The sequence below is a fragment of the Musa acuminata genome, chromosome BXJ3-11 (genome assembly GCF_036884655.1).
Source record: "Musa acuminata AAA Group cultivar baxijiao chromosome BXJ3-11, Cavendish_Baxijiao_AAA, whole genome shotgun sequence".
NCBI lineage: Eukaryota > Viridiplantae > Streptophyta > Magnoliopsida > Zingiberales > Musaceae > Musa > Musa acuminata.
The window spans coordinates 27,169,280-27,181,790 of record NC_088359.1 but is presented as its reverse complement, the minus strand read 5'-3'; the positions used below and the strand labels follow the sequence as shown (position 1 = coordinate 27,181,790).

General features: G+C 35.2%; 2 protein-coding genes across 4 annotated transcripts; both read left to right on the top strand.

Moving 5' to 3' along the window:
- Positions 1-1,297: 1,297 nt before the first annotated feature.
- Positions 1,298-2,908, top strand: LOC103972534 (probable aquaporin NIP5-1). Its single transcript, XM_065173499.1, has 4 exons — positions 1,298-1,554; positions 1,850-2,269; positions 2,364-2,425; positions 2,491-2,908. Exons 1-4 carry the CDS (start codon positions 1,387-1,389, stop codon positions 2,666-2,668), a joined length of 828 nt encoding a protein of 275 aa, XP_065029571.1. The 5' UTR covers positions 1,298-1,386; the 3' UTR covers positions 2,669-2,908.
- A 582-nt stretch (positions 2,909-3,490) lies between these two features.
- On the top strand, positions 3,491-11,051 carry LOC135583862 (calmodulin-lysine N-methyltransferase-like). 3 transcript variants are annotated; one of them, XM_065175186.1, is made up of 7 exons: positions 3,491-3,712; positions 3,914-4,115; positions 4,621-4,700; positions 5,736-5,796; positions 7,797-7,912; positions 9,471-9,603; positions 10,539-11,051. In XM_065175186.1, the coding sequence occupies exons 1-7, from the start codon at positions 3,601-3,603 to the stop codon at positions 10,837-10,839; spliced, it is 1,005 nt and encodes a 334-aa protein (XP_065031258.1). In that variant the 5' UTR covers positions 3,491-3,600; the 3' UTR covers positions 10,840-11,051. The 3 variants fall into 3 exon arrangements, with proteins under 3 accessions (XP_065031258.1, XP_065031257.1, XP_065031259.1); XM_065175185.1 differs by having other exon boundaries at positions 3,878-4,115; XM_065175187.1 differs by having other exon boundaries at positions 3,520-3,712; positions 3,904-4,115.
- The last annotated feature ends 1,460 nt before the right edge of the window (positions 11,052-12,511 follow it).

Sequence of the window (12,511 nt, the reverse complement as noted above, 5' to 3'; positions counted from 1 at the left end):
TTTGAATCAATTACGGAGGCAGAATCTCGAATTAGTAATCTTTTAGGTTGGATTTTAAGGTGTGTTATGTGGATAAGATAAGCCGTTAAGGTTGATGCGGATGGATTAGGGGATAGATATTGTTGAGGAGATGAGGAAACTTTGTTATTTTAGTTGGCAATGGTATAATTATCTTGTCCTTATATTTGAATTCTATATTATATATATATATATATATATATATATATAATTTAAAAAATGATTTATTTATATGGTTGAGAAGAAATGTTAAAATTCTTAATTTTTAAAAACATTAAAATTTGCTTGTAAAATCCTAAATGATCATTTTTAAGTATTTAAAATATATTATTATTTGATTTGAATACTTAAATGATACAAATTCAACATTTCAAGGGTTAAAATTAATTAAAAAAGATATTTCAAAGGCTTAAAAAAAGAAAAATAATAGTCATTTAGATCTTTGAAAGTCATTTTCAAGATTTTTCTGAGAATTCATTTTTTGTAATATTTACTAAAAATTAAAAAAAAATTAAAAAAATATTTATTTATAATTTATATAATATAATTATTTATTATTTTGACCCCTTCCATTTCTTCGATCGTGGGGTTGGGTTGACTTTGGACACCGAGATTTTGTAGCCTTTGACTGCTGTATTAAAGAGAAAGCCAAGTAATGTACCATCTCAACACTTGAAAATGGCCTTGTGTTACAATAGATCAAGTCATCCACAAAGAATGGTCAACTACAAATGATGAACAAAGATAACTTTTAAGAGTATTAAAACATGTATGAGAAAAGATGAAATAAATGTTAGAGATCAACAAAAATCAAGTTGCCCGATGATGATATTACACTACGAGTATAAAACCAATCATGTTGTCACGATATCATTAAATTATGATGGGTCAACCAGGTCAACTCTACAATAGAGAAAGAAAATAAAACGATTGATCGTGTAGTCCCCCACGCTAAGAGATAATTGTATGGGGTTGACTTGGTGGGGGGAATATTCCCTTCAAAATTGAGAACTTAAAGCAACTTGTGCAAGGGATTGACTGGTCTTCTCTTCCACCTTCTCAGCTCCTATTTACCTCACACTTCATGCCTCCTACTTTCTCTCTCTCTCTCTCTCTCTCATTACTGTATCGAGGAGATCTGCTCTAATTAGTTAGTAGTCGTCTTACCTACATGAGATAATTGTATGGGTTATTATGTAGTAATTTCCAATAAAAAAGAAGAAAAAAAACCTGAGCTAAGCTGGTGCAGGGCGTTGACTTCTCTCTTCCACCTTCACCGTTCTTCTTCAGCTCTAAATCGTGCCTTCTACTCTCTCTCTCTCTCTGTGTGTACATGTTGATGAGTGCGGTTGTAGGACGACTGCAAGCATGTCGCGGAGCGCCCCGGTTGTCCCCATGTCCCAGTCTCCCCGAGATGACCTTGAGTCGAGGCAGCCGCCGCCGCCGCCGCCAGGGTGCAGGCGGTTTCTGTCAGCCTCACCGGCGTCCTGCTATTTGCCCACGTTCGCGAAGCCCGGCCTTCCTCTCGTCAAGAAGGTTTGCATGAACCATCTCTCCTCACTGGTGTTACCTCAAAGTCACCTTGAACTCTCAAAGAGAGAAGCACCTTTGACCTTTCAATGTTATGCAGCATGAGATTTAGTTATGTATGATCTCGTTTCGAACATTTTCTGGTCCGAATTCCATTGAGCTTCTTCAATTTTTGTTGATGAGCATAAAAGAGATGGAAGTCAATGCTTCCAACTAAAGTGCCAATTCCAATTAGACAGCTAACATGACCGAGGAACACAAACCCTATCGAGCTGAGAATTCAAGTCGAATGGAATGACAGGTGATCGCCGAGTTCGTGGGCACCTTCATCCTCATCTTCAGCGCGGCGGCTACGCCGATAGTGAACCAGAAGTACGACGGTGCCGCAACCCTTCTCGGCGCCGCCACCTCAGCCGGACTCGCCGTTTGCGTCGTCATCATCTCCATCGGCCACATCTCCGGCGCCCATCTGAACCCTTCCGTCACTATCGCGTTCGCCGCCGCCCGCCATTTCCCGTGGACGCATGTCCCCGGATACGTACTGGCCCAAGTGCTGGGCTCTACCGCCGCGTCCTTCGCCCTCAAGGCCATCTTCCACCCCTTCCACTCCGGCGGGGTGACTGTCCCCACACTGAGCACAGCTCAGGCCTTCTTCCTCGAGTTCGTCATCACCTTCACTCTCATGTTCGTCATCGTCGCCGTCGCAACCGACACCCGTGCAGTAACGATCTGCCACACCATATCTACACACACACGCACACATTCATTCTGCTTCCCTTCTCTTCGTCTCATGTCGTTCTTCCACGTGCGTGCAGGTGAGAGAACTGGCAGGAGTGGCTATTGGGGCAACTGTGCTGCTCAACATCCTCGTTGCTGGGTAAGTATCCTGCATGCAGAATACCGAAGTCGATTTGGATGTGATTGATGATGGCATTGACGCAGGCCGTCCACGGGGGGATCGATGAACCCGGTGAGGACGCTCGGGCCGGCGATAGCGACCGGAAACTACGAGGAGATATGGATATATATGATTGCACCCGTCGCAGGAGCCATTGCCGGAGCTTACGCCTACACTGCCGTCAAACTTGGAGCAGACGATCAGGAAGAGTCTCAGCCATGACGACGCACTGCGGTGTATGGAAGAGGAATTATTGTGGGAGAAATATCATCTCAATTAATTATAATCTATTTTGGAATGGTTGCGGATGCTAGCTACGTTCTATCGCTACATTGCACCGGTTGAAAGAGTACGCAAACTGAGTGTTTGGTTAGGAGGAAGACAAGAGGGAGATATGATATATTTGACCAAATAATAAGCAATGTAATATGTAATGTTTTAAAATTTAAAATATTAATGTATAGGAACCTGTTTTGAGTATTATATCTTAACTCTGAAGATGATTTGATTTGATTTGATTTATGCAATTAAATTTTTTATTATATGATATTTTAGCTAATGAGAGTAATATATATATATATATATATATATATTATATATATATATATATATATATAGAGAGAGAGAGAGAGAGAGAGAGAGAGAGAGAGAGAGAGAGTTTGAATGTTTGAAAGGATTTATAAATACTATAATAAAAATTGAAGGAAAAATATATAATTTACAAACAAACTTTTCTTAGAAACTCCCAATAATTGAGGGGTGATAATCAACAGCGATAATAAATATAGAGAGTGTCAACAATCATAAGGTGCTCAAATGATGATCCTAAGGTACATATGGAAAATAAAAATAAAAATTAAAGATTATAAATAATAAAAATATTATATTATTATGAAAAATAATAAGGTTATCAATAGTACAAAAATGTTCTAAAAAATAAGCTCCAGTTTTAAATAGTAAAAAATAGTTACAAATAGAAATACATTTTAAGTAAAATATAATATATTTACCCTCATATCGTCGAGCACATGGCGTGCACCGCAGCGCACGAGGAAAACAGAATAGAAGCGGAGTGAGGCAGCGAGCGCCCTCGATCGTTTTCTTGTTCGCTTTCTAAGTCATCGAAGAACCGTTTCTTTGAGATCAACAGCCGAATGGATAAAGGTGGGATGGACGCGGCGCCTCCTCCTCCTCCTCGATCCCCTGCATCTCTCAGGTGGTCGATCCTCCGCAAGTCGCTCCTCCGTCGTCCCTCCGCCGCACCAGGTTTTTCACCCAACATAAAACCTCTTTTTCTAGTTTGGAGTCGTCCGGGTTCGATGCCAAACTTCCATCACTGTGATCATCCAAATTTACCGGAATTTGACATTAGGTTTTTTGCCTTTTCTTTTACTTGGTGATCACAACGATTCCTGATTTCTCTCATCAAAGTTATGACTAGCTTTAATCCGCTCAAGTGGGACGCAGATGATCCCTCGGAAGTGAACACCAAGAACGTATCCAGGAAAAGAGGTGGTGTCTTTAACCTGATCCCGTGTCACCCGGTTGACGATAGCGATTCAGTGGAAGTCGTAGAAGCTACCCTGCGGGCAAAAGATCTCGTCGGTCCACGTGATGTCTGCACACGCTACAAATTACCTTTGGAGAATGGTCCTGGACTTGTTATGATGTAAGTACTTCATCTGTAAGATCATTGTAATTGTTGCTGTCAGTGGCTTTCTATGGGGGTAATATCTCAGCTTAATTAACTCGTTCGATATCTTTGCCCTCATCTCGGCCGTTTCATTTGTTCTCTACCAACAGCGATTTCTTTTTCCTAACATGATTGCTGAAGCTAACAAATGGCTTCAGTTCCTGAGCAGCTCACTTGATAAAGAATGTAAACTCATACGAAGCATCTTTGTCTATGTAATTCTTCTGATAAAGAATCAATTAGTACGTCGTGGGTTGTGAATGTTGATATCTGCAAATTTAACCTGATCGTGTCACATCATTTTGTTCATAAGATGATCTCACTTGGTCACTTTTAATATTTGTTTATTTGGCATTACCGGTTTACAAATGTCTTACTAATATGATTGTTCTTGTGTAAATTGCCAGTTTATTTCATCAGCATAACATTTCTATGTGTCAAATATTGTGCGACAACTGCTCTCTTTTTTATTCTTTTTCAGCCAAAGAATGGAGGATTGTGTTGACCTAAATGATTTTGAGATCTCCACTAGATTTGATATCGACACCACGGGGTTAGTTTGTAAGTTATTTTGAACCCTCATCAGAAATGCTGACTACTTGTTTTTTCAGGGCAAGATTTGATCTCTTCTGTTGGATTTAGCATTTTCCATATGGTTTTATGGATATCAGAACATTCTTTTCTTAATTATTAAGTATCATAGGAACAATTTTGAGATTACTTCTCGTGTTTAATCTTTATATGTTTTGGTCAAATTTTCCTCTCATTTTTTGGTTATACATTTTTGCTTGATTTTTCGAAGGTTTTTGGATATATATATATGTATGCCTACAGGCAAAATAATGAATGTATTATATATATATATATATATATATATATATATATATATATATATATATATATATATATATATATATATATATATATATATTCAATATGTATGCATTTGGTTTATCAGAGTAAGGCATTCTTGAAATTCTTTGGACGAGTAACAAGTTGCAATCGGTAGAATCTATCTCTGGGTGCCAAACCTCCGGAGCATGTCATAGAAATGAAATATTGACCTTCCCAAAATTCTTAGATCTTCAATCTATTAAATTTATCAACTCATCTATTTTTTTAACACATATTTAAATCCAAGAAATTAGATTATTCTTTTTGACAGCAATTATATGCTTTATCTTTGAATAAAAGAACTACTAAGCCATTCAAATAGCATTAGATATTCTTTATGGAGCTTTAAAAGGGTGGGTCTAAACTTTTGTATTTTGTCTCAGAGAGGAATCCCTGCTATTTATGCATTTACTTCATGTGCTACTTATATATTTTCATATTACTTCACGTGATGGCATTTGAGTCTATTGTTAATACAGTGAACCTTAAAATTAGACAAAGTAACTATTGCTCATATGTAAGTTGCAAACATGTAGAAATCCAAATTTGTTCTTTATACTTGAAGCACTAATTGTGCTGATTTTTTGAAGAAAAAAAGGGCATTTCTTCACATGTTTTCATTCTTATATTTTCAAATGTTACAAAATCATCTTCATTGTAATTTTTGTTTTAAGTCTGAATCTCCTAATATATTTTGTGTAGGTAGTTGGCCTTCAGAAGATGTCCTTGCTTATTTTTGCGTAAATCATCCTTTTATGTTCCGGTATGTTAGTCATTACTATGCTTTATGTCCCTACACAAAATGAATTATCAAAATTATTTTTCTTGTTTAGGTGATTTCCATCCCTATGCTAGAGACAAAATCACAAAAATTCCAAGATTGTACAAAACAAAAAAACTCTTTAGGTTTGAAATTCTTATTAGAGATATAATTATTCCTGAATCCTGATTATATCAAATTGTTCAGGATCATTTACCATGTGACATTAAATTGTCAATACGTAGACAATGAATTGAAGTTTAGACATCGAGAACTCTTTGGGTAGACTTGTGAATTACAAACTGAAAATTTTGCGCTTTGATGCTAAATGATGATGTAGTCAAAATAACTCCTTAGCTTGAGTATTTGAATTGTTGTAAACAGGAGATAACTGATGGCTTAAGGGTTTTTTATTGGCTTATCTATGGACATTGTCTATATAGTTTACTTTTTGAGTTAAAATTGATCTCGATCCAAGGTTAAGGTGGAAGTTACTAGGAGTAGGAAAGTGTTGATACTTTTTTGTCTGTTTGTTTTGGGAACTCCAAGTTAATTATCTTAAATTAGTTGTTGGTCTAGTTCTCCTCTATAGTACAGAGTCTCTACTTTCTCCCTATGTTATCTTATTCTATTTATGTAGCCATTGATGTTTTCCACACTGTAGGGAGTGAAAATTCATGGATCTGGGTATTGGATCTGCAGTTTAGCTATTGGGAATCATATTGATAAATATTATTCTTGATATTTTCATTTTAAAACTAAGGTTTACCCTTCAGATAAATGAAATTATATCTAAATTTGATATTAAATCATTGGAGCTTGCAAATCTGAATGTCAAACTCATTGATGACAACGGATGTAGAAAGGGATGAGCAACTCTATTATACAGTATAATAACATCCTTCGACAGATGGTTGATGAAAATTATAAACAACTTTAACAAGAAAAGGAAATGGAATTATATATTTGATAGATTTAGAAGCCAAACCTCCTAGTGGCAGGAGCCTTATGCACTAGGTTACCTTATTAAAGGCTTTAGTAACATATATGGTATATTTTGTTCATGAAGTGACCATATCATGGAGGTGAATCATGAAAAGTTATCACAACTGAACCTTTGGCCTGTTCTTCCGCGGGAATGAATCTGGAACTGGTTAAGAGCAAAAAATATATGCAAGTGTGACTAGTAAGACAGGAGAATGCTGTTGCTTCCAAGTGCAACTACTCTGTTATAATTTTTTAGTCAATTCCACATCTGATTTCGCTCTGCTTCGAAGTACCTTTTTGCACATGGGCACATATATCACATTGTTAGTATAACTTATCATAGAAGAAAGTAGAAATTTCCCATAAACTTGTATATGACATTAAATTTGTGTTGATCAACCATCTTTAGCTTCACCTTTGAGGTTTTGCTTGGTATAGAAACTTGCCTTCTACTTGGGGAGCATGAAGGTTGGATCGTTGGCTCACTTTATCTGCCAGAATGTTCTGCACAATGCAGCCTATCAAACTAGCTTGCTGTTACTAAAAGACATGAATTAGGCTTTTCTAAGTCCAAGTACTTGCATTGTGTTTTGGTCCATATAAAGGCCAGACAACACAATGAAATTTAATGCATCTGTTGTTATGTTCAGGGAGCTCATGCTGATCCTCTCATTTCACTATGACCCAATATTTTTTCCAGTATAATGTTACTAACTAAATAGAAACTCTGATGCTATGATTGCTCTTGCATGATGAAATGACTCAAGCACTTGCCATCCATTTTCAGTGATAAAAAATAGCTTCTCCATTAGCAACACATGACTTTTCTATTAAAAGTTCAGACCACTTGAACTTCTTACATATATGGTAATATAAGCAGAATAGAATATAAAATCATTGATCATGAGTTCCAACATTATACATCTAGTTACGAGGATGGAAGCATTTGTTCTTTAGCTTTCTTTGTTGTTGTTTTGTACTAACATTGATTGATGAATTCAAGTTTTGTCATCAAGGTCCAAAAGAGTGATTGAACTTGGATCAGGTTATGGGTTAGCTGGATTGGCTATTGCTGCAAGTTCAGATGCTCAAGAGGTGGTAATTTCTGATGGGAACCCAAATGTTGTTGATTGTATCCTGTTATAGGTGTTGGCCCTGTTCTTTTATGGTCATTGTGATACTAATTGACTAATTTATCATTTATTAATACATTATGACCTTGTTTGCACTAAAAGACATCAAATCATACAATAGAGCTTAATTTGGTGACAATTCCCTGTCTTCTTGATTAAGGTTTTGTCACTTGAACTCTTGAATGTTTGACGGCTTTGTGATGATCAATGAAGCCATCTATATAAGATTTTGTTGTCTCAGCAGGTGCTATTAATGGAGACAAGACTTCTAGTGCAAAGGTTCTCTAGAATCCATATATACCTTTGATAACACCAGAGAATGTAGATAATTTTGGGGCTATGATTTTAGTGATGCATTCTATTTATTGAGCTATTTACCATCATGGAGGTTTAGCTTCATTAATACAGGAAATCAATTACAAAGTAAAGCTTTTAAAAGCCAATAAATTAATTAGTTGTCTTTTGTTGCATTGGTAACAGTTTTATATGTCACATGCTTAGTTTTCTATTTCAAAATAAGAAAAAGAAAAAAATGAAAATAAGCAGACATGTTTTGATCATGAGAAAATCAGCTAAACTTGGGTTTTTAACATATGATTTTAAAGTAAAAGTGGAGCAAATAGTGTATTTTCTTTTATTTCGATTCGCTTGATTATTATTTTTTAAATAAACTTTTAAATTGATGCTTTAAACTAGAATAGATGAAAAAGTCTTTTAAATTACTGGAAATAATGTAGTTAAACTTTTGATTGAGAATTTGTTTTTCTTTTAAAAGATCATAGTTCAATGGTTTTTACAGAAAGATTGTAATCAAACTGTGTAAGGTGGTTAGCAAAGTGTCAATGATTGAGTATAGATAGAAAATTGGCTTCTAAAGCTGAAGTCGGAGGTAATCAATCTCTAGATTCTGTGTAGATTTATTGAGTAAACATATTATGATATGTTATTCATAAACATTAGTTTCTAACCTCGTACTCTATATCCATTGGTTATCATTCTTTATGAATTTTGAGGACGAAGATAAAATTTCTCATGTACTGAGCCAAATCAGACTCTTAAACTGATTTTAAACTTTGCTGGGTTGCTCTCCAGTTTGTTGTTCTCAGACCTGGGAGTATCTATCTTACCTTGAGCCATATAGATTTTAACCAAATTTATGGATCATATATTATAATATTGTCATGGTTAAATTTTAGTATGTTCATAGGTTTGTATATTATTATATTATAATCTTTCAGAGTTGAAACATCAATCTGTTGAGATTTGACCAATATAGTCTGGGTGAAGCATGCTACCTGTCCATAATAAGGTAATCCATATATTACACATATAACAACTGGTGTACATTCTCTACAAATTTTAACATCGTTTCATTTTTTTCAGTTGGTATTGAAAATTAGCTGTTGTATCTTAAAAATTCTTTCTAACGAAAACTGCCATATGCCCTAGTAGTTAAAGAAATCTATTTTCTGATATTGTACCAAGTATTATTTATTGATAGAATCTGAATCTAGTGCCTGCTGGTTTGAGATTTCGTTAGTATTCCTTAGCATTCAGATATTCAGCGTAACATAAGTCTCAATGCTCAAGTTTTTGGAGCTACAAAAGTACAATCAATGATCTTGCATTGGAATCAGGATCTAGTTTCTGATGTGTTGAGTTCCTTTGATGTTGTTGTTGCAAGTGACTGGTATGTTTACTGATATCCTTGATAATTTTTGTTAATATTTGTTGGATTTCTGTTATTTCTCACTGTTGTAGTTATCAAATGGAGAGAGAGAGCAAATGTTTAATCTCTATGTTAGACTAGTTTCTGAAATGTTTGTGTTTGGAATAACATTTGTTATATGTTTATTTTATAAGTGATAAATCTCTCCCTGAAACTTCTCATAGTTGCCATAATTACATTGAGGGGCAGATATTTCGGAGAAAGATTTGTTTAGCTATTGACTGATTTATATTTTTAAAAATGATAAATCCCTTCCTGAAACTTCTCATGGTTTCCATAACAACATTGAGGGGCGGACTTTCGGAGAAAGATGTTTTTAGCTAGTGACTGATTTATATAGTGAAAGTTTGTTTTCCATGTTCATGTTCATGTTTCTTTTTCTGTATCCTATTGACTTATATTGGAAACCCTGAAATCTGCTGATACATCGGTTGCTAACTTATCATATAGTAGAAATGAGGATTCATTCAATTCTTGGGTCCCATTTAGCAAACATCATAAACCAAGAATATATTAGAATTTATGCCAACCATAAGCTCCCAAAACCTATATGTTTCTGCTTTAAAGTTTGATTTATTGTATACCTTGAGATTTCTAGCTAACTAACTTTTCCTCAATACTTTCATTCAATTATGTCAATTCAGATGGAAGCATACAACAAAAACCAAAAACAATTTTCATGTCTCAAAGATGAAGATGGATGTTTTAATACAATACACTTTTAACATGAGCAGTACTAGATATATGTGTAGTTAATGTGTACCTTAAGCTGCCTCATTTATTAACTGATCATTTTTTTATCTTTGTTCATTTGAAATTCAATTTTCTTGTTTACTAGTTAATTTTTCTTACTTATCATTTACATATGTTCTGATTCTCTTATTTGATTCTTGTAGCACTTTCTTCAAGCAATTTCACGAAAGCCTTGCGTGTACAGTCAAGTCTCTCTTGAAACGTTCAGAGGTCTCTGAAGCCATTTTTCTGAGTCCTAAGAGAGGTGATTCACTAGTCAAGTTTATAGAGAAAATCAAGGAAATTGGGTTGGATTACAAATTGCTTGAAAACTATGACACCCACGTCTGGAATATTCATCAAAAACTCCTGAAGGGCGATGACTCCACATGGGCTAACTATGACCCTGATCACTGCTACCCTCTATTGTTAAGGATGAATTTTCCTGCACATGAATATAAATGAAACATTCAAACAGCAAGTCAGGCATTCAAGATCATTCTTTATCATTAATGAACATAATTGATAATTGTTGAAAATATGATTTTTCACTTTTTTATTAACTTTGTTTACATAAGTTGGGATTCGGTATTGTTCGAGTTTGATAGATTGGTATTTCTTGTTAGAAGAACTGGTCCTTTAGAACTGATGACACCGGAATAGCCCTGTTTGGTAGATATTCCTAAGTTGATATTCAGCCCATGCCAATGGTTGTATATATATTCTCTTAGTTGCATGATAACTTACTGACCAAAATAACAGGTCTTTATGAATGCTTAAAATCATTTAGGCATTGAGTACGAGCACAATGTGGCCCTCTGCTTACTTAGGGCTCTATTTATTGAACGTCCAATGTGCCTCCACACCTAAGTATCCTTCATGTAGAAGCTTGGAAAATTTTGAAGTCAAAACAGTGTTCATCCTCCATGCAGTGTGAACTATACTGACAACTTCCTGATCTAAATGACAAAATTCAAGAAATTTAATTGTATTTAGATCCAATAGACACTAGGTCTTGTTCAGTAGTGAGTTGCATAGTTGTGGTTGTTTGTTATATTTATCAATTATTACTAGTTCTGTTTCTTTTTTTTCTTCTCTTGTATTGCTTAATTGCCAAGGTTATGAATTTTGAAGCTGAGTTTGTTTTGATATATTGTTGATCAATAGTTATAGGTACTTCCAACTCCTTTGTGTATTTTTACATAGCAGTCGTGAATCACATATTTATGCTTCTGGCCTAATATTCATTTCAGCAGCATCTACCTCCACAAGTCCCACACTCTATACTTGCCTTTGTCTCTAACAAGCTATAGGATGTCATCGACATGCTTGCCTAGTTGAATACAATTTTAAAGTTCCCAGACACTTTTTTTAACAAAATTTCTATGCATACTTCGTTCAAACATGCACTTCTTAAGAAGATATGTGGCTTTGTGTAGTAAGTTGAACTAATATTTCATTCATGAAAATTTTGCATTTGTGTTGGATTTGGTAATTTTTAGTTTAGTTTATCTTGTTCAAAAAATTTGTTATCTAGTATTTTCTGCTTAATATACATCCACAGGTAATCACTATCACGTATCATGTGTGATGAACCCCTAAACCCATTTTATCTACTCTAGCAACTAGTTTATGATTGGTGTCTTTAACCACAAGGCTTTTGTAGCTAAAAGCCACAACTTGTTGCAAATTGCTAGTGGTAGGAGTGAATAGCCCTGTACCATTTTTGCACCCGAAAACATTTGCAATGATGAATCGAACTTTGGTAGCTGGAAGCTTCTGTTGATGAACTAATTTTTGCTATTTTCCTTGTAAATGCTTCCATTATTTCTATTCTCTTTTTACACTAGTCTTATATCAGCAGTGGGTTCATAGTTGTGGCAGTACATAACATAATTAGTATTGTTGGTAGAGTTGGATGTGCAGAGTTCTAGCACCAGGAGATAAAGTTTTGGAAAGTCAGGACTAAACAGGCAAAGATTGGCAGACAAACCATTTCCAAGCATCATGATGCTTCAACCAGGACCAACTTCTGAGACATCCATGATGATGCAGCAATCAATAATTCCTAGGTCACTGTTCCAGACAATTAGCTCAGGGACTGAAACCTTAAACCCATAAGAATTGCTTCTGCCAG

Coding starts and splice junctions, on each gene's coding strand:
- LOC103972534 (XM_065173499.1), top strand. CDS start 1,387: ATGTCGCGGAGCGCCCCGGTTGTCCCCATGTCCCAGTCTCCCCGAGAT. Junction 1,555..1,849: donor GCCTTCCTCTCGTCAAGAAG/GTTTGCATGAAC, acceptor ATGGAATGACAG/GTGATCGCCGAGTTCGTGGG. Junction 2,426..2,490: donor CTCAACATCCTCGTTGCTGG/GTAAGTATCCTG, acceptor GCATTGACGCAG/GCCGTCCACGGGGGGATCGA.
- LOC135583862 (XM_065175185.1), top strand. CDS start 3,601: ATGGATAAAGGTGGGATGGACGCGGCGCCTCCTCCTCCTCCTCGATCC. Junction 7,913..9,470: donor GAACCCAAATGTTGTTGATT/GTATCCTGTTAT, acceptor CTTAGCATTCAG/ATATTCAGCGTAACATAAGT. Junction 9,604..10,538: donor GTTGTTGTTGCAAGTGACTG/GTATGTTTACTG, acceptor TGATTCTTGTAG/CACTTTCTTCAAGCAATTTC.